The following is a 26371-nucleotide window of genomic DNA, read 5'->3' as shown; positions in this document are numbered from 1 at the left end:
GTAAAAACAAATAAATAAATACATAATAAAGAACTAAATCAATACAGTCTACTTTTTACTCAGACCTAACCGGCAGCCAGACACAGAGGAGCGTGCAGGGTTCCTCCTCTGCCTCCGCTCCTGCCGGCAGAGCTTTCAGCTAGTTTTTTTCTCTTCAGCTCGCAGCTCCTCTTTGCTGGGGATGCTGCGGCCAAGCACCTGCCTCGTGTGTGGGGAGCCCTCGTCGCGCGAGGGGCTCTGCTCTTCCTGCCTGCCGGGTGAGGAAGGCCCCTTCTCGGCAGGGCAAGCAAATTTACTTCGGGGACGCAATCCCCCGCGCATGGCTAGGCCGTTCCCGGGTTGGCAACCCGCGGGAACAGTGGTCATCTTGGGAATTTCTGCAGCTCCTGATTCGGAGCTGCCAGGGGCTGGGGAACAAAATTTTCAGGAGTTTCCTCCCGATTTAAGCCCCGAGCTGCCCCAGGATGAGGTCCCTGACCCTCCCTCGCCTCCCCCTCTGCCCCCCCCCTCCGGGAAATCCAGGACCCAATTTTCCTCTGATTTTGTTCTTCTCCTGCATAAATCTTATTTGGCCAGCTTGCAGGAGGAGGAGGAGGACCCTTCCCCAGGCCCCCTCCCGCCGAAAATTCTGCGTCTGACACCGCTGCCCGTTCTCCCTGTCCCGGAGCCCCAGGGGTCTGTTAGGGTGTGGGTGGTCCCGGGGGTGGCCCCTATTCCTGACCGCCCAGTGGCCCCAGTTACTCTGGATCTGGATCCCACAACAGATTTGGTGAGCGCACTTCCACCCCTGGAGGGGGATGATCCTAGGGTCCTCTGCATGTTTCAAAGGGAGGAGTTGGAGCCCCTAATCCCCTTTGTCCTCCAGGAGCTGGGGCTGGAGGGGCCCCCTGCGGACACACTTATGGCCTCTTTACCCAAGGATATGGACCCGGTCCTGGCGGGACTCAGGGTTCCGGCAAGCACTTTTCCCTTTCATCTCATGCATAAGTTGCTGCTACTGCGGGAATGGGAGGCTCCCGAATCGGGACTCCGGGTGGGGCGGGCTATGGACAAGCTCTATCCCCTCCCGGAGGAATGCTTGGACATGCTGAAGATTCCCACCGTGGATTCTTCTGTTTCGGCGGTCATCAAGCACACCACTATCCCCATGGTGGAAGCGATGGCTCTGAAGGACGGACAGGATCGTAAGTTCAAAGCCCATCTGAAGCGTATCTTTGAAGTCCTGGCCCTGGGAGTCCGGGCAACTATCTGCAGCAGTCTCATGCAGCGGGCAGGTCTCAGGTGGGTTCAACAACTACTCGGCACCCAGGACCTCCCGTCTGCAGAGGCGGAGCAGGCTGAACGTTTGGAAGGCGTCATAGCATACAGGGCTGATGCGCTCTACAACCTCCTCCGTGTCCAGGCAAAAGCGATGGTCTCGGCGGTCTCCGCTAGAAGGCTCCTCTGGCTGCGCAATTGGTCCGCCAAGGCAAGGCTGGGCACATTGCCCTTCAAAGGTAAGTTGCTTTTTGGAGAGGACCTTGAGCAGCTTATTAATTCCTTGGGGGAAAACAAGGTTCATAAGCTACCGGAGGACCATCTGAAGCAGTCTCGATCCTTTGTGCCCTCTCGTCCTCGCTTCCGGGGTCAGCGGAGATATACACCCTGTGGATAAGCTGGCTCCTCCAGAGGTTATTCTTCCCGGTCTCAATCTTGGTCTCACCCTTTCGCGGGCGCCGGTCCTTCTGTGAGGGGCCGGCTCAGCGCTCTACCCCAAAGCCCGCCCCACAATGAAGTTCGGTTGACCCACTCCTCGGTCCCTCTGCTGGGAGGTCGTCTCTCCCAGTTCTTCAAGGAGTGGGTCAAAATCACGTCGGGCCAGTGGGTCCTCAACATTGTCCGAGACGGTTACAGGTACAGGTACAGAATCTGCTCTCGCTGCCTCTCCCGATGGCCTGGGACTACCTACAGGTCTTGGGCTCGATGGCCTCCACCATCGACCTAGTTCCCTGGGCCTTTGCTCATATGCGACCGTTACAGAGAGCTTTGCTATCCTGTTGGCAGCCGGTATCAGAACAGTTTCAAGCTGTGCTTCCGCTTTCGGCCTCTACCGCCGCCGCCTTGCAGTGGTGGCTTTCACTTCCTCATCTCCTCCGGGGAATGCCACTTCAGACTCCTCAGTGGACGATAGTAACCACGGATGCCAGTCTCTCGGGATGGGGCACAGTCTGCCAGTCCCAGTCCACACAAGGGATCTGGTCTTGTCCAGTCTCATTGACACATCAATCGGTTGGAGGCCCGGGCGGTGCGTCTGGCCCTGCAGAAGTTTCGGCCCCTGATCCGCGGCAAAGCGGTGAGGGTTCTGTCCGACAATTCAACCACCGTGGCTTATATCAACAGGCAAGGAGGCACTCGCAGTCGCCTGGTGGCTCTGGAAGCCAGCCGTCTCTTCGACTGGGCGGAACGCCATCTGGATTGCCTGGCGGCGTCCCACATAGCCGGCAAGGAGAATGTACAGGCCAATTTCCTCAGTCACCAGTCTCTCGATCTGGGAGAGTGGGAACTCTCCGAAGAAGCATGGACCTGATCGTTGACAGGTGGGGTCCCTCTCACCTGGACCTCATGGCAACCTTGCGCAATGCAAAGGCCAACAGGTTCTTCAGCTGTTGGAGAGAGCTCTGAAGGGAGTGGATGCTCTGGCTCTCCCCTGGTCGGCGGAAGTCCTTCTTTACGTGTTCCCTCCCTGGCCTCTGGTGGGAAAAGTTCTCCGAAGAATAGAACTCCACCGGAGGCCAGTGGTTCTGGTAGCACCCGAATGGCCTCGCAGACCGTGGTTCGCGTATCTCGTCAATCTGGCGAAGGACGGACCTCTTCGGCTCGGCCATCTTCCTCGACTGCTTCGACAGGGGCCCGTATTTTTCGACCAGGCCGATCGCTTTTGCTTAGCAGCCTGGCTTTTGAACGGAGACGCCTAAGGCGCAAGGGCTATAAGGAGGAGGTTATCTCCACTTTGCTACGGGCTCGGAAGCAATCGACTTCCCTTGGTTATGTGCGCGTCTGGAAACTTTTTGAGACTGTTTGTGCGGAATCGAGGGTCTCGGCGTGCCCTGCTCCGGTTTCATTGGTTCTCTCAATTCTACAGAAGGGCCTCTCCAAGGGTCTCTCTTTCAGTTCCCTACGCGTGCATGTTTCTGCTCTCGGTTCTCTCCTCAGACGGGTGGATGGTCATCCCTTAGCGGGCCACCCGGACGTGGTTCAGTTTTTGAAGGGAGTCAAACACCTGCGACTACCGACTCGCTTGTCTTGTCCATCGTGGAGCCTTAATCTTGTCCTTTGTGTGGCTCTATTCGAACCTCTCCGTCGGGCTACGGTAAAGGACCTAATGCTCAAGACAGTCTTTCTTGTCTCTATATCTTCTGCTCGGCGGGTTTCAGAGATCCAAGCTGGCTAAAAGACAGAAAACAGAGAGTAGGATTAAATGGACAATTTTCTCAGTGGAAGGGAGTGGACAGTGAAGTGCCTCAGGGATCTGTATTTGGACCCTTACTTTTCAATATATTTATAAATGATCTGGAAAGAAATACGACGAGTGAGATCATCAAATTTGCAGATGACACAAAATTGTTCAGAGTAGTTAAATCACAAGCAGATTGTGATAAATTGCAGGAAGACTATGTGAGACTGGAAAATTGGGCAACCAAATGGCAGATGAAATTTAATGTGGATAAGTGCAAGGTGATGCATATAGGGAAAAATAACACATGCTATAATTACACAATGTTGGGTTCCATATTAGGTGCTACAACCCAAGAAAGAGATCTAGACGTCATAGTGGATAACACATTGAAATCGTCGGTTCAGTGTGCTGTGGCAGTCAAAAAAGCAAACAGAATGTTGGGAATTATTAGAAAGGGAATGGTGAATAAAACGGAAAATATCATAATGCCTCTGTATCGCTCAATGGTGAAACCGCACCTTGAATACTGTGTACAATTCTGGTCGCCGCATCTCAAAAAAGATATAATTGCGATGGAGAAGGTACAGGGAAGGGCTACCAAAATGATAAGGGGAATGGAACAGCTCCCCTATGAGGAAAGACTAAAGAGGTTAGGACTTTTCAGCTTGGAGAAGAGACGGCTGAGGGGGGATATGATAGAGGTGTTTAAAATCATGAGAGGTCTAGAACGGGTAGATGTGAATCGGTTATGTACTCTTTCGGATAGTAGAAAGACTAGGGGGCATTCCATGAAGTTAGCATGAGGCACATTTAAGACTAATCAGAGAAAGTTCTTTTTTACTCATCGCACAATTAAACTCTGGAATTTGTTGCCATAGGATGTGGTTAGTGCAGTTAGTATAGCTGGGTTTAAAAAAGGATTGGATAAGTTCTTGGAGGAGAAGTTCATTACCTGCTATTAAGTTCACTGCCATTAGCAAAGGTAACATGGAATAGACTTAGTTTTTGGGTACTTGCCAGGTTCTTATGGCCTGGATTGGCCACTGTTGGAAACAGGATGCTGGGCTTGATGGACCCTTGGTCTGACCCAGTATGGCATTTTCTTATGTTCTTATGTTCTTAAGCTTTGTCCTGTCGGGAACCTTTTTGCGTTTCTCTGACTCAGGAGTCTTGCTCAAGACGGTGCCTTCCTTTCTGCCTAAGGTTATTTCCGCCTTTCATGTGAACCAGTCGGTGGAGCTTCCAGCTTTTTCCCCAGAGGAGATTGCGGGAACAGCTGGGGGCGATCTTCGCAGACTCGATGTTAAACGGGTTCTCCTTCGCTATCTGCAGGTTACCAATGATTTTCTGATCTCGGATCATCTCTTTGTCCTCTGGAGTGGTCCCAATCGGGGCAAACTGGCTTCTAAGACTATCGCTCGGTGGTTAAAGGAGGCAATTTCTTCGGCCTATCTTTGTCAAGGTAGGACGGCTCTTGAGGGCCTGAAGGCTCATTCGTTGCTTTCTCAGGTTAATTCCTTAGCGGAGAGCCAATCTGTTTCTCCAAAAAAATTTGCAGAGCCGCCACATGGACGTCCCTGTATACTTTTGCTTGTCACTACGGATTGGATGTGCAAGCACCGGTTCTTGGTTCCTTTGGTCGGCAAGTGCTTCGAGCGGGATTGTCTCGGTCCCACCCAGTTTAGGGAAGCTTTGGTATATCCCACGGTCTGGACTGATCCGAGTACGTACAGGGAAAGGAAAATTAGTCCTTACCTGTTAATTTTCGTTCCTGTAGTACCACGGATCAGTCCAGACACCCTTCCCTGTCTTTCTCTTTTCATACGGTCCGCTCGAAGCTTGTTCTTTGCAGATTTTCTGAAATCGGTACTTTAATCGGATGAATACACCGGAAGCATTGGTCATTGGGAACCATGCATATGCAAGAGTGCTTATTTCTACCATGTTCCTTACAATGTTATGCAGTTGCTCAATTGAGCTTTTTGGTTACTTGCTTGATCCTATTCACGGTTTGTTGTTTTCTGCTTTGACAATGGTTATACTGAAGGGCTGCAGGGTAGGCTCTGTCCTGATGTAGGATACTCTTTCAATTTTGGTCTGTCTCTATCTGCTGGACAGGAGGCTCAACCCACGGTCTGGTCTGATCCGTGGTACTACAGGAACGAAAATTAACAGGTAAGGACTAATTTTCCTATGATACTTCTTGACATTTTGAATAAATCACTTCACCCCCCCCCCCTCCCCCCCATTGCTTCAGGTACACATTTTAGGTAGTAAACCCACTGGGGAAGGGACCTGCTAAGTATACCTGAATTTGTAACTTGCCTTGAGCCCAGATTCGGATAGATAGAATTTAATCCAAATCCAGTTTGCATACAGTGCCAATGAATCTAATCTGTGCTGCTAGAGTGCAAGTCTCTTTTTTCTAAACTAATCCTTATGTTTTGCTTTTGCTGGACCCAGTCTACTAATGAGTGTCTTCTTTTTTGGAAGTGTTCAGACTAACATGGATCCCATGAGGTGGCTGCTCCTGTTCTGAGCACCGGAATGGGGCACCCAGCCTCTACCAGAAATGAGGGGCACAATGGTAGCCTGTTGTATGATGGAGGATCCTCAGGACTACGAGTACCTAGAGACCCTGTTTTTCCCTATGAATGTCTGTGATTGTCCATCATGGAGTCTTGTAGTATGCAAGCGTCTTTTGATGTGGTGTCTGATGTGGCTGGTATGGTACCTGCTGTGTTCTTTGGTCTTGTTTTTATGCGTCATTTGGTCCAACTTTTTCATAGTATATGTTTCCTCCTGTCCCTCTCTTTTGTGCCCAGGTATGGCTGTTTTATTACTTGTAAACAAAACAAAATTATTGTCCTTATGGTGCAGTCTTCTATTGCCAGGGATGGTTCAAGGAATTTTGCCATCATAGGCAGCATCAAATTTTGTACCTCTTCCCTCTCACTGCCACCTTACATTAACTCCACTCCATCCTCCACCACTGCCACACCCCTTCTTTCTGACAAGACAGTGGAGCAGCTCTATGCCCATTGTAATCCAATGAATCAGTCACTGTAGCCATTCCTCTGCAGTAGGTATTGTGAATAACAATCTTTAATCTAATTGCTACCATTAATCTTTAAATACAGATTCTTTAAAAAAAAAAAAAAAAAAGTGAGAGGTGGCCTATTGATATACTGTGATATTGTCATTTAAGGAGTTATAATGTTATGAAATTAAAGAACATGTGATAACTGTATTTTTGTACTATTTTTGAATTTACATAAAAGAATCTGTATTTCAAGATTAATGGAAGCAATTAGATTAAAGTGTTACTTTAAAGAAAAAAGTGAAATAATGATTATGATACACACTCATCTTATTATATTGATATCTGATATCTGTCATTGTTATATCCCAGTAGGTATTGTGAGTCAATGCATGCTTACATTCTTCACTGCAGCTCTGCTTCCTCCTCTTCCCAAAGGAGCTTCATGTTTAAAATGGAATCCATGGGAACAAGAGGAGACAGGGTCATGGCACAGGATGCTGGGTCTCAGTACCCGTGCACAGGGAAGGATGCTCTCACTGCTGCAAGCACAGTTCACAGACAGCAGTGGGTCATGGGGGCCACCTCACTGCAGAGGTGGGGGATAGAAACTGGGGACATGCTCATTCGATTAATTATTAGCCCAAAGAAAATTGGACATATTCATTCCAAAATAACCATTCACTCCATCCATTTTCAGAAGTTAATAAGTTGTAAAAGGAAATTTACTCAAACAAACCTCCAAAGACAAACAAATTCAAATGCACATCCTTAGTGGAAAATAGGGGTGCACAGGCCAAAAAATGTTCTTTTGTTTGGGAAGAGGTTTTCATCTGAATTCCATTTCATTGGTGTACTTTTTTTTGGGAGGGGTGGGGGATCTTTTTTTTTTTTGTTTCAGCAAATAGTGCTATTTCTGAAAAGTGCACACTATTTACAAATAATATGAACTGTTCATAAATAACATACTCTAAATACAAAAGAAATATGAAAATTTCTAATTTATACTGTTTTTTCATTTCAAATATGTGTTCATTAATTCCAAAAAAAAGCACCTCACTTTGTAACATAATAATAAAAAATACAAAGTGGACAAATAGAATTCACATCACTAAACTACAATGACAGAGGGGATTGTATCAGTTTGTCAATGCAAAGGCAAATCTGTAGTCTTTTGCTCGCAATGGGCTTTGAACTGTAGTCGTACAGTGTATTAGATGTTGTAATCATTTATAATCACCTCCTATTACTCTCTATATAATTTTATTTCTATTTCTAGGAAGAACTCTTTTATCAAAATTGCTAAAAAAAAATAAAAATTTTTAAACGTCTAAAGATTCTTAAACGAACTTATCTTCAAACTTGCTATATATAGCTTGGAGTAGTACACCAAACCAAATGTTTTCCAAATGAACCCAACTTTGCCAATGTTTCAGCATCTTTGTGCCTGCTTCAGGCAACATCACAGTGGACTTCCTCAGCAGGGAAATCACTGGGGTCTCCAGCCATGGATCTACTGGCCACATCTCACAATGCAGAGGTCCCCCAGTTCTTCAGCTGCAGACGAGATCAGCACTTCCACGGGATAGATGCCCTCATCCAGACCTGGCCAGAGGAAGACTTACTGTATGCCTTCTCCCCATGGCCTCTACTGGGCAAGATCATCCACAAGATAAAATACCACATTGGTTTAGTTCTCCTAGTGGCATCGGACTGGCCCAGAGGCCCGTGGTACGCAGACATGCGAAGGCTCCTTGTGGGAAGTCCTCTGTGCCTCCCCCCCCACACAGGGACCTTCTTCAGCAGGGCCCGCTTCTTCACGAAAATCCGGTTCGATTCTCTCTTACGGTCTGGCCCCTGAGAGGGCTTGTCTGAAGAAGCGTGGTTACTCAGCGGCCGTGATCACCACATTGCTTCGCTCTCGGAAGTTCTCAACGTCTCTGGCATACATATGGATCTCGAGAATATTTGAGGCCTGGTGCGAGGACTGCGAGGTGCCCCCTGCGAACGGCCAAGAACCCCATGATTCTGGAATTTTTCCAGCACGGCCTGAAGAAGGGGTTGTCCCTCAACTCCCTCAAGGTCCAGGTAGCAGACCTCTCCTGCTTCAGGGCCGAGATGAATGGAAACCGTCTGTCGGCACATCCGGACTTGGCCCGTTTCCTAAAAGGGGTCAAACAACACTGACCTCCCTTAAAGTGGCCGGCCCCCCTATGGAACCTCAATCTAGTATTGGACTTCCTAGCAGAACCTTCCTTCAGACCGATGTGCAGTCTGTCGATATGCCTAATGCCTATTAATACTAAAGGCGGTATTCTTGGTGGCAATATGCTCGGCCCGTCGCATCTTGGAACTACAGGCACTATCCTGTCAGGAACAATTCCTTTGATTCATTCCAGGAACAGTACAGCTTCACACTGTCCCCTCCTTCTTACAAAGGTGGTCTCGGAGTTTCCCCTGAATCAATCCATCCCTTAAAGTCACTGGAGGAACACGGGGACACAGAAGACTCCCGCCTTCTTCGCCATCTAAACGTTGGCAGACTCCTAGTGCGGTACCTGGAGCACTTGGAACCAGTGTGCAAGACAGATCGCTTGTTTATTCTTCACGGCGGGAAGAAAAAGGGCAAAGCAGCTTCGCGAACTACTATAGCTCACTGGATCAAGGAAGTAATCAAGGCAGCTTACGTAGAGGCAGGGAAGCCTTTACCCCTTCATGTCAAAGCTCATTCTACTAGGGCTCAGGCAGTATCCTGGGCGGAGGCTAAGCTACTGTCGCCTGCCGACATCTGTCAGGCAGCGACATGGTCCTCCCCACATACTCCAGGTTGTACTGCCTGGACTTTCAGGCTCAAGAGGATGCAGCCTTTGCAAGGGCAGTGATAACTGGACCACGGGCAGCCTCCCGTCCCATTCGGGAGTAGCTTTTGTTCATCCCACTGGTCCTGAGTCCATCTGGCCCATGCTAGGAAATGGAGAAATTACTTACCTGATCATTTAGTTTTCCTTAGTGTAGACAGATGGACTCGGCATCCTGCCCATGGCTGCCCAGGAGAGGTGCCAAGGAATTGCCCATGAGGCGAACCTCAATTACATATGAATACGGGTAAGCCGGCGCCCTACCCCTAGTTCAGGGCATTCACAGTATGGCTGGTTTCAATGCTTATGTTGGTTGAGTACACTGGCGATCTCCAGTTTTAAATCAAGTTTTTTTTAATCAAGTTTTGTTAACCAAGGGTTTAATCAAGTTGTATCCAAATTTTAATCAAGTTCTTCGATATATATATGTCCACAATGGCTTTCCGAAGAGAATACTGAAGAGCTGAGGTCACTGCAGGGGTCTATCTAGAGTGACATCAGCTTTGAAATCTGACTCCATCTCCCATCTGCTAGCAGATGAACACATAACCCACTGGTCCTGAGTCCATCTGTCTACACTAAGGAAAACTAAATTATCAGGTAAGTAATTTCTCCATTCCTAAAACTATACATCATAAAATATTACATAAACATACAAAATTCCTCACATACAAAGACAACAAATATAAACATATATCCCAAAAATTATATCCAAAATATTGCACTGCCCATACATATTAAATTAACATATACAAACCAATTGATAAATATGAAAAATTACCATAAATTTTCCTTTCGTCAAATTGCTGTTACAGCTCTAAATTTCAAAATAGCTTAAAAATACATTACAATCTGTCCCCACACTGACTAATAATGTTTAACCAGAGAGGTCAGTTTGAACCATATATTTTATACCAGGGTCCAGTCTCATGTTAATATGCTCAATCATGTGTTCCTATTCCCTACATAGGGCCCATGGTTCGCCATCCACCACAGCGTTTTTCAGGGGATTCTTTTTATGTTACTCTTCACTGCTGTTAGCCTCGTATTAAAATTAATATATATAAGCTGGACAAGAATTCTCCCACTCTTTCAAAGAATTCAGTAACGGCCCAATTTTAAAAACCCGGCGCACATTAAAACCTGGAGATACGCGCATGGCCAGGCTGTGCGCTCGCCACAGGGATTTTCAAAGGCCCACGGCCATGCACGTATCTCTTGGTTCACACCAAAGAACTAGATTACAAAAAAAGGGGTGGGCGCGGAGCATGGGCAGGCCGGGATAGCACCATTAGGCAACGTCACGCTGAATCGCACACCGGCAGCCGGTCGGCCCATGCAACCTGCTACTGCTCCGGAGAACAGATAAGTATTAAAACAAAAAAATGGTTAGTTAGCGGGATTTTTGGGGTCAGGGCAGATAGGGGAAAAGGGAGGCAGGTTAGCTAGGGGGTTTAGGAAGTTCCCTCCCAGTCTGCTCCTTTATTGGAGCGGACTGGGAAGGAATTGGGGAAAGGGCCTATTGTGTTGCCGCACACATCTTATAAAATGTCCCCCCCCCCCCCCTTACATGCGTAAGTAAGCACTCGCGCGTATATGTGCACACCAATATAAAATCGGGCACACATGTGCGTGCAGGTAGTGGATTTTATAACATGCGTGCATCGACGCACCCATGTTATAAAATTGCACATTCATGTGCACGTGCTGGGAACTGCGCGGGTATTAAAATTTCCCTTTAAGAGAATTCACATGTCATCGATCTCATCACTGGATACTTCAATCTATAAATTAAACCAAATATACTTGTTAAGTACATCCCACCTATTACATAGCTGAAACTACTAGGGATGTGCATTATGCTAAATAAAACCTCCATTCAATATTTCAATTTTGTCTCAATTTTGTCCTAATGGATGCGATGTGGAACATTGAAAAATAAATCACTGTTCTTTTTGTGTTAATAAACGAGTTGCGTCACCTCCACGAGGGGTATTGATCTGACAGGACAAAAAAAAAAAAATGCAAATCATCCAAAGTATGTTGCCACATTGATGGCCTGACCCTATTAGGTCAGACTGTGGTGTGCAGCAAGGTTCAGTTACTTTCTCCTCTTCTCTTTAACACCTATCTAAGCCCAATGGTTCGGTTTGTTAAGCAATTTGATGTCAGATGTTATGTATTCGCTGATGATATACAATCATGTACGTCAGCTGGCCAAGATCAGACCACTACAATAACCAATTTAAACATGTATTCATTTATTTATTTAGATTTATCACCTGCCTTTTTGAATAAGTAATTGGCAACTTTGGCAGGCTGGTTTGAAATACATAAACTCAGACTTGATCTTGACAAATCTGAACCTCTGTAGATGGAGGAGGGAGGGGAATTAAGTAGACAGGAACAAGTGTTTTTAATGACTCCCATCAGTTAATGATACTAGTTTAAAATCTGAATAGGATTGTTAAGCATGTAGGTGTTCTTTTGGATCCTAACTTATCAATGCAGCAACAAATCTCTTCTCTTGCTCAGAGAGCTTTTGCCAGTTCACACCTTACTCACCAACTGCATCCCTTTTCAGCTGAAAAATATCTTACCACTGCATTGCATGCTCTGCTTACCAATAGAATTAGACCACCAGAACGGTTTGGAGCAAGCGTTACCAAAACAGTTGCATAAATAGTTGCCACTGCTGCAGAATACAGTAGTTCTGCTACTCTTGGGAAAGAGGGGGGTTGATCATATTATCCCTTTGTTGAAGGAGCTTCACTGGCTGCCTACAGAGTATAGGAGCAAAGTTAATATTCTCTGCCTGGCATTTTGACCATTTCACCAGGCATTTCCTAAATGCTAATGATTTGCTGTGCCCTCATACTTGTTTGACCGAATCTCTGGATGTATTATTGGAATCCACGATGAATAGTCTGTGGCTGGAATCCACGGAATGTAAGTTTTGATAATAAGTAAATAATGAATTGGCTATGTTTTGGACCATCTAATGTTTCATGTACCAACCTGAATCCTTTGTTTATCACAGAAGTTGCTTCTAAAGTTTCAGGTCTGGTTGTTAAATTAACATTTCCTTGGCAGAGGGTATTTATTTATTATGCGTCAGTGCTCTGGAAAAGGACACCTTTAGATCTGCATCAGGAAGTTAATTATTTGACCTTTCAATAAAATGAAGGTGTGGGTGTGTATTCAGGGAATACGTGGATTGTCTGACTAATTTTAGTGGAAGGGCCTTGACTCTGGATAATGTAACCTTTTGATTACTTTTATGGGAAGTCTGAAAGATTTTTACTGTATTGTATTCTGGTATTGTTTTGTTTTGTTTTTTTAATTGTAATTTATTGAAACCTGCTTCTGACTTGTTTCGTGTAGTGAGATATTAATTTTTAAAAAAAATATAAACATAGACACAAAAAATGGATAACCTGTTGCAGTGTCTTGGTTTGCAGTTTCATTGATTCCTACTTTTCCTCTCCTCAGCATAAGAATACCTTAATCTCTAAGGGGTGAATTTTCAAAACTTTACTGGCATAAAATTAGCATAAATGCTCATAAGTAACATCTACTTATGTATTCCATATTTTATAAAAGTTGAAAATAGTTACATATTTTCACATTCACGTGCATACATATATGGGTTAAAAAAGGGATGGTCTAGTGGCATTCTGGGGGCAGCGCCAACACTTACGCGCATAAGTGGTGATTTTAAAAGACACACATGCATGGACGTTTGGTAGCTTACTTGCATATTTTTACACCTCATAATTATCAGTTGTAAGTGATATTAAACATGTTTATTATGTAGCACTGACTGGGTGGGAGATCTGGGTGAACTGGAGGGAGTTCAGCCTGAAGAACCAGGAAGGTCTTGATGACCTGGAGAAGGACTTGGCGAATTGGTGGACTCCTTTGCAAACTGGTTAATTTCATTTACGCACGCATGTTTTAAAATTGGCTGACTTACGAGAGTAAGTCCTACTTTACTTTTGCACTTAAAATATATGGGCACTTATTTTTAAAATAGGAAGGAAAGGTATGTGCATTGAATGCATTGATATAATGTGGGTTTCAGTGCATTGCATGTATTTGTGCATAAACAATTGCATGTATGTTGTGGAGCAGAGATATGTGTATTTTATAAAACGCACATATATCATATGCACGAATTATAAAATACTTGCGCATATCTTCTCGCAACCATGTATTTAACTACATGCTGCCATGCACACTTGTTTGAAAGATATTCTCCAAGTCTCACATTACATGGTTTGCAGAGAATCCAGTACTCTATTCGAGGTTCAGTCCTTGTCTTGTGATATCTCATATCCTGTTTATTTAAGTTATTACTGCATTTATTAAGTTATTATTGTTTTATAGCAGGAAAAACACAATATAGCAACCTGGGTGATTGTGCCTATTTAATACTTTACAAGGAAGTCACCTCTGCTCACTTTTTCTTACATTTGGTTACCTTGTAGGTTTAGAATAAGAAGAATTAAAGGCTAGCGGGATCAAACTGATTACTCACATATTTCCTTCATAAATGATTTCCTGGACTTTTTATTTTATTCTGTTTTCAGAAGACTGCCAAACCACCAGGGATCTTATCCTAAAGGAAGTTGAATCTATTCCAGAGTACACTGCTGAACAAGAACGAGAGGATAACAGGTTGTGGAGAACTGTTGTTATTGGAGAACAGGAGCAAAGGATCGATATGAAAGCCATCGAACCTTACAAGAAAGTTATTTCTCATGGAGGTGAGTTGTGCCTTAATGTTGCTTCCCCTCCCCTCCCCCCTCCCTCTTCTGCACAGTAGTAAGTCTGGGTAGTGCCTCATGTACAACAAACAAAAAAGAGAGATGGGAACATGGCTTGTATGTGAGCAGGTGCCAAATAAATAAGACTAGGCCACAACATCAATTATATTGTGTATTCGGTAAATTATTGAGCCAGCAATATATTCAGCTGTAATAAAAATATCATACAAAATGCAAACATAGAAGCGATGCATCATAATTGAAGCTCATTGCTGCTGGTATAGGCATGGACCTGATTATGTGCACCCTTGGCTGGTATATATACCCTTTTCCCTCAATCTTTAACTGCCTGTGCAAGAAATCCTCCTCTTCCCAAGCCCAGAGGCAGGAACTCCACTGGTGCCTGACTGCTATGATATATTTAGTATGAATCCAAGAAGGATGCATAGGACATTCCATTAATGCCCTCTGCTATGCACATGGACTAGTCCACAAAGGGCTATTAACCTGCACTCCTACAGGCAGGAAATCATGGTACTTATCATTTTATGGCTACTTGGTTTTAAATCCATCTACATTGGAAATAAAGGCATTTTTAAACTTCCAAATTTGAAATGAATCTCAACAAATGTTTTTTCCTTCTATCTTCCAAGCCAAAAGAGCTTCATTTATCAGCAGCATATTTAATAGCAACAGATCTTGCCAAGTTGCTTGATTACAGTAAAGCCAAATTTAGTATATGCCTCATAATTTTACAGTAAGTTCAACTGTTCTGCAAACAGCTGGGCAGATGCCAGATTCTCCTGTTACACATCGGGATTCCAATCACATTAGTGGACACAGCAGAACTTGGGTAAAAGCTGATGAAGAATTAGAGCTTTCTGGCATGACAGGATATGCTATCAGCATAGAGCTTCAGGAGGCATTTGTAGGCCTTCGGGGCTCTTCCTGTGGAGGTCATATTCCACATTTGTACTCGAATTATAAACAATATGCTGGTTATTGTAAATTATTTTCTTGAGTTGAGATGCTTGCAAGGCCTCTGGAATTCTATCTTGATTCTCTTAAAAGCAGCATCTCAGTGGACTGCTCCAGAGAAATCCCCGACAATAGATGCCACCATATCCAGGACGCACATTTGGATTTCTGTAAAAAAAACGTGAGATAAATAAGCTGCCAGCACATGTGTGCACGCAGTGGTGTAATCTCCTCCCCTCCCCCTCCCCCCTCCCTCTCCCCCAGACAAAACCAATTATGCTGGACCTTTTGTTTCTTAGCACATTTTCTCCATTATGTTGCGGAGGGGGGGGGGGTGATAGATTTAAGTGAAATGGGGAGAGGGGTTCCTCAGTCCTGCACACCCGCTATCATTCCTCCTCCTTGAGCCAAGCAGCGCCGTCCCTGCCGGCACGCTCCCGCTGGGAAGCAGGTTCAATCGCATGTATGGGCACACGTGATGCTGCCGGAAGTTGCATGCTCGCCCACCTTCCGTGTGGACAGATGCCACCAACAAAGTAAGCAGCAGGAACCAAGAAGGGATCCACCTTGGTGGCACCTACAAACACAAAAGGCACGTTGGCATGATGATGTATGCGGAAAAAGCATGGAGGAGGCCCTGCTTCCTTTCACTCCTATATTTTTCTTTCCCGCCTTCCCATCCCTTCCCCCTGCTACAGCTATGCATGAGTCCACAATCCCTACCACCAGAAATATTAGGATGGGTGGATTTCTAACTACAGTATAGTCCGAATCCTAAAAGAGGGCGAAGTGCCCTTCAGTCAGATGTGAGTGAATATGTAAATAAAATAGTTTTCCTGCTACACTCTGAATAGGTTTCATTTTCTCGGCAATTAGGATAAGGGGAGGTGCTTTTGATTTTGCCAGGTCTATCAGAAACTAGAAGTCAGGGGAACTCAGGAGAGCTGCAAGAGTTGGCAGGAAAATATGCCCAGTTCGCCAAACATAGCAAATGCCGAAGACTATTTCCAGGCCTGCCTCAAAAGAGCATTTGTAAGAGTTTATGGCCTCTAGATTTGCAAGCTAAAAAAAAACAAAAAAACAACAGAAAACCCAGCTCATATCTCTCATATCAGAGTAGACAAATACACTCTCTACATTGAGAGAACCAGGGCCGGTGCTAACTTTTTTGCTGCCCTGTGCGAACAATGACTGTGCTGCACCCCCCCCCCCCCCCCCCTTTGTTCATTCATTGTCTGTCCTGGGCTCACCAAAAAAAAAAAAAAATCCCAGCTCCTCCTTTGATACAAACTTTAGAAACTGACACCACCCCCCACCCCTCCCCTGGCAAACCGTACAGCCTTGCACAACGCCCACCCCCCAGCTTCCCCCCTCAGCCCACTCCACACACACGGTTAGAAGTTATGCATTTATAATAAAATTTTGCATGAAAATTATCAAAGTACAGTATTCTGAGGTAAAAATATCACTTAGATTATATTTACATGCACTGCTGTGATGCCAACCAGAAATCCCTGCAAAAACACACTTGAAACCCATATGGTATTAGGCCTATTGTAAGGTGTGTTGTGTGTGGGCTTGACCCTCCGAAAGCCCGAATACACCAATACACTTCCTATTAGGAGAATACCTCACTCAGTCACACATGCAGAACATAAACAGACCCTCACCAAATTCAGAATAGAGCAACCATAAAGTAGAAATATAAAAGTGACAAAATCTAAACTGGAAACCACAATAACTACAAGAAGCCATAAGAAGCCATTATCATTCCTCAAACATCAAACAATAAAATCAAGAAATAAAATAAATGCATAATCATTTCAAAAACAGATGACAAATAAAAGATTGAATAATTAAAAATTTACATACAATTTTTTTAAAATGTCCAAAACACCAATAAAATATTTCAAAACAGTAGGCACATCAAATAACACCTGAAAAATAAAACTATAAAGGATTTTAAAAATTCATGCTTTCCATGCCTCGGAACATTTGATTTCCAGTCACCCTGAGATTTCATGGATTAGGGAGAGTGGGATGCACAAACTTTCTCCTCTATTCTTATATACACACACACACACACAAGTTCATACATACATTTGCTCCTTCTCAGACAAGCCCCTAGGCATCTCCAGATCTTCTTTGGTTGGGATCTACCAGCAGCCCTGGGCCCTCCTCTTCATTTCAGCTGCTGGCAGGTTGGGATCCACCTGCAGCCCATTCTCTCTCTCAAACACACAACCCAGACAAGCTCCCATTCACACACACACACATACCACAGGCAAGCTCCCATTCACACTCACACACATACCACAGGCAAGCTCCCATTCACACTCACACATCACAGGCAGGGTTCCATTCACATCAACTCAAATGCCAGCAGGTTCCCATTCTCACACACACACACACACTCACATTGCCCATCCCAGGAAGGCTCCCATGCATGCATGTGCACACACACACCACACCCATCCCATGCATGCTCCCATTCACACACCCACATACACCCATCCCAGGTAGGCTCCCATTCACATACATGTATGCAGCCCAGGCAGACTCCCATTCACACATTCACTCATCCCAGACAGGCTCCCATTCACACATATACACCCATCCCAGGCAGCCTCACATTCACATTTATATACCCATCCCAGGCAGCCTCTCATTCACACACACACACACACCATCCCAGGCAGCCTCCAATTCACACACACCCATCCCAGGTAGCCTCCTAGTCACACACACACACACACACCACAGGCAGCCTCCCATTCACATACACACACACCCCATCCCAGGCAGCCTCCCATTCACAAACCCCCCTCCCCCCCCCCACACACACACCCACATGCATCCCAGGCAACCTCCCATTCACACACACACACACCCATCCCAGGCAGCCTCCCATTCACACACACACACAAACACCACAGGCAGCCTCCCATTCACACACACACATGCATCCCAGGCAGCCTCCCATTCACACACACACACACACCCATCCCAGGTAGCCTCCTATTCACACACACACACACCACAGGCAGCCTCCCATTCACACAAACACACACACACACACCCATCCCAGGTAGCCTCCCATTCACACAGCACACACACACCACAGGCAGCCTCCCATTCACACACACACTCACACACACATGCATCCCAGGCAGCCTCCCATTCACACACACATACACCCATCCAGGCAGCCTCCTATTCACACACACACACGCATCCCAGGCAGCCTCCCATTCACACACACACACACATGCATCTCAGGCAGCCTCCCATTCACACACACACATAGCCATCCCAGGCAGCCTCCCATTCACACACACACACACCCATCCCATGTAGCCTCCTATTCACACACACACACCACAGGCAGCCTCCCATTCACACACACACACACGCATCCCAGGCAGCCTCCCATTCACACACACACACACACACACACACCTATCCCAGGTAGCCTCCTATTCACACACACGCTCACACCACAGGCAGCCTCCCATTCACACACACACACACACACACACACGCATCACAGGCAGCCTCCCATTCACACACACATACATGCATACCAGCAAGTCAGGGTCCATGGGTCATTCCTCCTCTGCTGCTGCTGCCATCAACCTGTACCATCTTCTTTGGGGAGAGCAGCCGTTCTGCAGCTCTTCCTGCATGCTTCTTCCACTGCCAATGGGATGGAGCCTGCCGGTGGCTGCACGGACCTTGTGTTTCTTCTGCTGCCAGTGGGATGGGGTCCACCTGTGGCCCCACAGGCTTCCTGCTTCTTTTGCCGTCGGTGGGCTGGAGTCCACCGGTGGCCGCACAGGCTTTCTGCTTCTTCCACTGCTGGTGGAATCAGGTCCACAAGTGGTAGCTCGGGCTTTTCTCTGCTCCTGACGCTGCCCCCCCCTCCCCCCCCTCCCCCACCGAATGTGCTGCCCTGTGCAATTGCATGGTTTGCACACCCGGTGGTGCCAGGCCTGTTGACAACTACCAATCCGGTTACATGTTTGCTAATGAAAATGTTCTTTCTTTTCACCAGTGTTACACCAAAAAAGTACTTGCCCCTATATAAGGTACATGCAGAATTAACCAAAGTGCAATGAGAAAATAAAAGTAGGGATGCACTTTTGTTTTGAAAAGGACACAGAAAGCTCACCAGCTTTTGGGTTATCTTGTCATTTCAAACAAAAAGGGCAGATAAAAACAACATAAAAGCAACACAATTTTATTTTCTTTCATTTTTTTGTTTTAGTGTGTTGCAAAAAAGTCCACTTGTATTATTTATGGTGTTGTCCTGAGACAGTGGACTGTTTCGTATAAGTTTAAAAAGAGCAAACATTGCAAGAAATGAAAGCATTCATACTCTTACCAGGGCTACTTATGGTCCTGGTTAGTGGAAAGGAAAGGACACTACAGTTCCATATAGGTGTGATTTGTACTGAGTGCTTATGAGAAGGATAATATCATAGAAGATTCCTGGATTGTCCCGAGATCCTGTACAAGCTTTCAAAACCACATTCAAAGAAGGCACGCACCTTTGTGTTCTCAAAAGCTCATGTCCAGCAAAACCTTTAGCTAATTCTTGTTGTTGACCAATAAAAGGCATCGCATCCTTCAAAGAGTCTAGTTGCTCCCAAAACCAATACAGCTATTAGAATTTTGCACTACCCATGCGTATTATTAGAAAGAGTCAAGCTAAATTCTGAGCTTCACAAGGTATAGAAATTCTTTGAGTTCTGTCATATCAGGAGTGTTAGGTTCATTAAGCAGTTGGTCCAGGAACCGGATAAGTCAAAATCTGGATAAGTGGTGGACATCTGCTCTGCGCGCATATTTGTGCTCCTAATTGTAATCATTTGTTGGCTTTTTACATATGTAAATTATCAAATTTTATAACATGACCATGCGAAGGAAATTGCCAGTTTTACCAATTAGCCCACCGGGGGGGGGGGGGGGTCTCTTGCCGTGTAACTTTACTTCTGCTATGGGGGACTTGTAAGTAATAAAGATAAATAGATAGATTGGTGGTGTTTTCAGGGTCGTGGCTAACAGGGGAGAAGGGAAGCTGTTAAACTAGGGGGGTTTGGAAGTCCTGTCCCTTACCTGGGCAAATTGGGAACAAACTGGGAAAGCTGGTAATGGCGTATGTGCACATCTCTATTAGAATTCCCCCAGTTATGCGGCAGAAGCGGCCTCTGTGTGCACATGTGTGCATGTTCAGGCTCTTTTATAACATGATGGCATATAGGCGCATATGTTATAAAATGGCTGCGTCACTGGGTGCAGGGCAATGAACGTGCACACATGTGCACTCGTGCACCGGTTTAAAAGTTATTGTTCCTCGTCTGAGATTTATAAAATAGCATTTGTGCATGCCTGTGCTAATTTGTATGCATGCAACTCTTTTAAAATTCACCTTTTAATATTTTCTTCAGTTTTGTATAAAGATAACAGATAATCGAAGTGTTTGAAAATGTTTCTTCAAGCATTTATTTATTTATTTATTTAGGTGTTTTATATACCATCGTTCCAAGAGATGATCACAACGGTTTACAAAATCCTTAGACATATATTCATGGTCAAAGGTCATATCCTGTGTGTTCATCATTCACCTTCTAGTTTGATTCTGCATTGTATACATATTCTAGTTCATAATCATAAATATTCTAGGATATTGCACTATCTACTATATAATCTGTTACATATTCATGAGTTTTCTTGGTCAACCTAACAGTGATTATAGGTTCTAGTCCTACTAACAATCATTCATTACTTAATACGCTCTCTATTCACAGAGTTTTGTCTTTTATATTAAATCATATGCTTTTTTTTTTACGTTAAATCAAATGCTTTGCTAAAGAGTAGGGATGTGCAGCAGGGACGGATTCGTCCCATTCGGTATTCGGATTCGTTGGGACCCAAATCCGTTGCTTCCATTCTCGGGGGACCCTGATCCGTTCATTAGTTACATATGTATTCGTTTCCCAAAAAAAAACCGCATCCCAACCCTTTAAATTTAATTAACTACAACCCCCCACCCTCCTGACCCCCCCAAGACTTGCCAAAAGTCCCTGGTGGTCTAGTGGGGGTCCTGGAGCCATATCTTGCACTCGGGCCGTCAGCTGCCAGTATTCAAAATGGCGCCGATAGCCTGTGCCCTTACTATGTCACAGGGGCCGACCAATGGCACCGGTAGCCCCTGTGACACAGTAAGGGCAAAGGCTATCGGCACCATTTTGAATACTGGCAGCTGACGGCCCGAGTGCAGGATATGGCTCCAGGACCCCCGCTGGACCACCAGGGACTTTTGGCAAGTCTTAGGGGGGTCAGGAGAGTGGGGAGTTATTCGATAGTGATACGTTGTATTCGTGGGGGTTCGCCATACTTTTCGTGACCCCCACAAATACAATGAATATGGCACATATATGTTGTGCATTGCCAATACGTTGCAAACGAATGCACACCCCTACTAAAGAGCTATGTTTTCAGTTCACGCTTGAAGTCCTTTCTATCAGTTATCAGACGTATTAACTCTGGAAGTGAGTTCCATAACATGGGACCCGCTATGAAAAACATTTGGTCTCTTGTTTGCATTAGGTGTGTGGTCCGAGTGGATGGTACCATTAGCAATCCTTTGTTTTGTGATCTTAGGTCTCTCTGTGGTGTGTAGTATTGAATTGATATTCCTAATAAACATGGATCAATATAGCTGATGATATTGAATATCAGGAATAAAACTTTATAGTGAATTCTGGCTTGTACAGGAAATCAGTGCAGGATGATCAGCGAGGGGGTGATGTGCTCAAATTTCCTTGTTCCTAGCAAGAGTCTTGTGGAGGTATTTTGAAGTAGCTGTAGTGGTTTTAGTAGGCTCACAGGTAGGCCTAGTAAAAGAGTTGCAGTAGTCTAAGTTTGAATATATAAGAGTTTGTAAGACAGTGCTGAAGTCCTGTATTGATAACAAGGGTTTCAGTTGATGTAATATTCTCAGTTTGGAGTACCCTGTTTTGATTAATTTGCTTATATACTTTTTCATAGTGAAGTTCTCGTTGATCTGAATTCCAAGGTCTCGTACTTGATCTGAGGGAGTAATAGGGACGTTAATCGTTTTTTGATGATTTAAAATATCGTCCGATATTTTTTAAATTGTCAAAAATCATTAAAGTGCGATACAATAGAAATTCCCCCGCTTTATCGTGAAAAATCATTAATCGGGTTTGTGTCCACTAACGGGAGTTATTTGGGGGGGGGGGCGGGAAAACCGGCACACCAAAACAACCCCTAAACCCACCCCCGACCCTTTAAAACTAATCCCTTACCTTCCCCCACCCTCCCAACCCCCCCCCCAAAACGTTTTAAAATCACCTGGTGGTCCAGTGGAAGCCCCGGGACCGATCGCCCGCTCTCGGGCCGTCGGCTGCTACTAATAAAAATGGCGCCGATGGCCCGATAAAAAAAAATCCACCCCGACCCTTTAAAACTGACCCCTTAGCCTCCCCCACCCTCCCGACCCCCACCAAAAATGTTTTAAAATTACCTGGTAGTTCAGTGGGAGCGCCGGGAGCGATCTCCCGCTCTCGGGCCGTCGGCTGCCACTAATAAAAATGGCGCCAATGGCCCTTTGCCCTTACCATGTGACAGGGTTTCCGTGCCATTGGCCGGCCCTTGTCACATGGTAGGAGCACCGGATGGCCGGCGCCATCCAGTGCTCCTTTAAAAATGGCGCCGCTGCCGACAGCCCGAGAGCAGGAGATCGCTCCCTGAGACCCCACTGGACCACCAGGTAATTTTAAAACGTTTTTGGGGGGGTCGGGAGGGTGGGGGAGACTAAGGGGTCAGTTTTAAAGGGTCAGGGTGGGTTTTTTGTTTATCAGATCAGGCGCAGCTGATAAACAAAAAACCAATCGTGCCGGACAATAACAATTATAAGATTTGAATCAGAACCAAACCGATTCCGGTTCCAATTCACATCTCTAGGGAGTAATATTAGTGATTCCTAGGTCTAGGATTGGTGAATTGATTATCATGTTGTCTTTCCTTAACCACACAATTTCAGGTTTTTTGGGGCTTAGATTTAGTTTCAGTTGAGTAAGTTTTTGTTGTATGGCTTTCATATATGTTGACAGAGACAACACAGTTTTTTCGAATGTTTTGTCAAATGGGATATAGAATTGTATGTCGTCTGCATATAGGAAGAAGTTGATTCTTAGGTTTGCTAGTAATGCGCATATTGACAGCAGATATATGTTGAATAGTGTAGCCGAAAGTGCTGAGCCTTGGGGGATACCTGTATTGATTGGGAAGGTGTCTGAAATTTGATTCCCCAATTTGACTTGAAATGTCCTGGAGAACCATTTATTAACATTTCCATCTATCCCAATTTCTCTTAGATGTTGACATAGTAGTGTATGGTCAACTGTGTTGAATGCCGCTGTTAAATCAGTTAGTACCAGTACATCGATTCATTGATGTCAAAGCCTTGTCATATTCTGCTAAAGAAATGAGAAGGGTTTCTGTTGAGAATTTTTGAATCTGAATTGGTTTGGGTATAGTATGTTGCTGTCTTCAAGGTGATTCTCTAGTTGCGATAAAACTGCTTTTTCTAGAACGTTTGTGATGAAAGGTTGGAGATTGTCCCAGTCATCAATTCTTCCGGTTTTATTTTTTAAGATCAGTTTAATCACAGCTTGTTTTGCTCTATCTGGAACCAATCCTTCTGCTAGCAAGTGGTTTATTATGGTTGTGAATATCAGGGTTATTACATTGTTTACAGTTTTCAGTGTACTTGCAGGGATAGGGTCTAGTGGGTGAGTGGCAGGTTTCATTTTAGAGATGATTTGGTTTACTTTGTTTTTAGATACTGGTTCGAATGTGTTCCATTTCACTTGACTTCATGCTATTTTGTTGGTGAGGAGTGGGAGAATTGTGATTTAAGTGTATTGATTTTGTTTAACAATGCATTAGCATATTCATTGCATTAGTTCTTTGTAAAGTCGTTGTTATTTGAGATGGAGGAGGATGGGTCTTTGATTAGGTTTCGAAGAGTAGTTTTGAGTTAAATATTATGCTGTGGATTTGTTTTGCGTAGTAATCTTTTTTAGTTTTATTTATTTGTTCAAGTAATATTGTGATTGTTGAAAACTTATTTTCTATGATAAGTGAATTGAAAGAGTTTGTGAATTTTGATTTCACTGGCCTCTTGCATGTTTGATTGAAAATGAAAATTTGAACATCATTATCTCATGTTTACAAGCATGGCACAGTAGCAGTAACAGGCAAATTGAAGCTTATTTGTGAGTCCTGTTGAGCCAGTTCCTGATGACCAAACAATTACCTTTCTATTGCTGAAAGCTACTTATCTTTGCTTCTGCACCATGCCTGCCTGGAAATATCCATACTTTTACTATATGAGGGACATCTGGAGTCATGCAATGTTTTGCTCCATTTAATTTTCAGGTAGGAATTGGGAGTTTTGTGTGCTCAGAGTAGGGAAGAGACTCAGTTCACCTAGACCCTCATAGTCATCTGGTAAACTTTGGAAGTCAGACACTGCAGATGCCACCCTATTACCCGAAAATGTTCACATTTTCTTTACAAGAGATTTAAAAAAAACCAAAAACCAGAGGGTCAGAAAACTTCATGGCATACCTAAATAGTTTTATATAAATAAAAATAGACTAGTAAGATATAACTTGTAGGGTTTTTTTGCATTTCTGCTTTACCCGCTAAGGGTTCTTTATGTTCTGCAACAAATGAGAGACATTGTCCAGTCTGATGAAAGATCCTTGTAGTGGTCTGACAGGGATGTAACAAAACTTACATGTCCAGCCTATAAACAAAGTCTCACACAACTTTCCAATAAAAAAGAATGCACAGATCAGGAAACTTCTGAAACCTATTGTAGCTGGGAGTCTCCTGTTTTCCTCTGTAGCTTACTTTCTGAAGGAAAAGAAGGCTGATGAGATCACTTTGCCTGCATCAGTGTGTGTTCCTTAATAATTTTTGAGTTTGGTTTGCTATCCACATCAAATTTTCAGGATATGGCAGGGGGAGGCAATCAGGATCTTGACAAGGGTGGATTGTTTTTTTTTTTCCCATATCCATGTATGCTGGAAAATAGGCTCTATTAGTTCTGGATGTTTTAATTGGAATAGCTTTTCTCTCCAGCCCACTATTTTTCCTACGTTTTGCACTCTCCTTTCTGAGTCTGCTGCTAAAAGTGTTTGTCTAGTTTTACAACAAAAATGAACCATGAAATTGTGGAGTTTATGATTCCTGGAAATGAATGTAGTTTCAGATGTCATGCACATCATGGTGAGAGACTTGTGTTAGGCAGTTCCTAATCCAGCTGCTGCTGTCTGTTTAAATTTTTTACATGTTTAATCTTGGTTTTTCTTTAGTTCCTTAGAGAGATGCTCATTGGAGTTGACTGGAAACACAGTAAAATAAATGATTTATTTACTTGGGAATTGATTCACCCAAAATTTCCTGTCAAAATTTCCTGTCATGAAAGCCGGTATAGCAAAATAAATAAATAAATAAATAAATAAAATCCAGTTGGTAGCTAGAGGGTTAATAATGACAGATATTTAGATTTTCTCTAATAGCAACTGTTGTTATTATTATTATTATTATTTATTGATTTTTATATACCGACATTCATGTACACATATAATATCGGTTTGCAAATTGTAGACAAATGTCCAGTTAAAAACATTTGCTTTTCAAAATTAAAAGAAAATTATAAATACAAAAGTTCACAACAATATTAAATCATTTAAGAGACTAATAAGAATATTAACAGAATATTAAAACTAGTAAAAGCAGAAAAATAATAAATAGAGATAAAAGAAAGTCAGGGTACAGTTATTGGAAGGCTTGCTGAAACAGCCATGTTTTGACCCCTTTCTTAACACAACGCAGGAGCAGGAACCTGCACTTCAAAGGAGAGCCTTGCAATTTAAATGTATGCACAGCGACGAAACGTTGAAGAACCCCCGTTTCTAACTGCTTGTCCCTCCTGACGCAGCCGGGTTTGCCGAAACACGGGTCTGTGTCGGGGGACCCCGCTTAAATTCTGCGCCTTTCTGAGCAATGGAGTTGCCGATGCCAAAATAAAAAGAAACCTTTGATGAAAATATTCCGAAGTTATGGGGACTTATTGAATTACCTGCACTTCCCTATGCAGGTATTGACACCTTTCTTAAAAATCTTGATGCTTGTTTCCAGCCTTAGATTTTGAGGTAAGGAGTTCCACAACTGAGGCCCGGCAATA

At 44.2% G+C, this 26371-nt stretch overlaps 2 protein-coding genes across 6 annotated transcripts in view; one reads left to right on the top strand and one right to left on the bottom strand.

The window, feature by feature from the left end:
- PRUNE2 (prune homolog 2 with BCH domain) overlaps nt 1-26371 on the top strand; it is a 140960-nt gene that overhangs the window by 78786 nt on the left and 35803 nt on the right. For all 5 annotated transcript variants that reach the window (XM_029616257.1, XM_029616239.1, XM_029616248.1 and 2 more), the window contains exon 5: nt 13927-14103. In XM_029616257.1, the coding sequence (XP_029472117.1) occupies nt 13927-14103 (177 nt within the window). The remainder of the gene's footprint in view (nt 1-13926; nt 14104-26371) is intronic.
- GCNT1 (glucosaminyl (N-acetyl) transferase 1) overlaps nt 14305-26371 on the bottom strand; it is a 211208-nt gene continuing 199141 nt past the window's right edge. Inside the window, exon 2 of the transcript XR_003858679.1 lies at nt 14305-15249. The gene's annotated coding sequence lies outside the window, so the exon portion shown is untranslated. The remainder of the gene's footprint in view (nt 15250-26371) is intronic.

Source organism: Rhinatrema bivittatum, chromosome 1 (assembly GCF_901001135.1).
Source record: "Rhinatrema bivittatum chromosome 1, aRhiBiv1.1, whole genome shotgun sequence".
NCBI classification, from domain to species: Eukaryota; Metazoa; Chordata; class Amphibia; order Gymnophiona; family Rhinatrematidae; genus Rhinatrema; species Rhinatrema bivittatum.
This window is presented reverse-complemented; position numbering and strand designations above follow the sequence as displayed.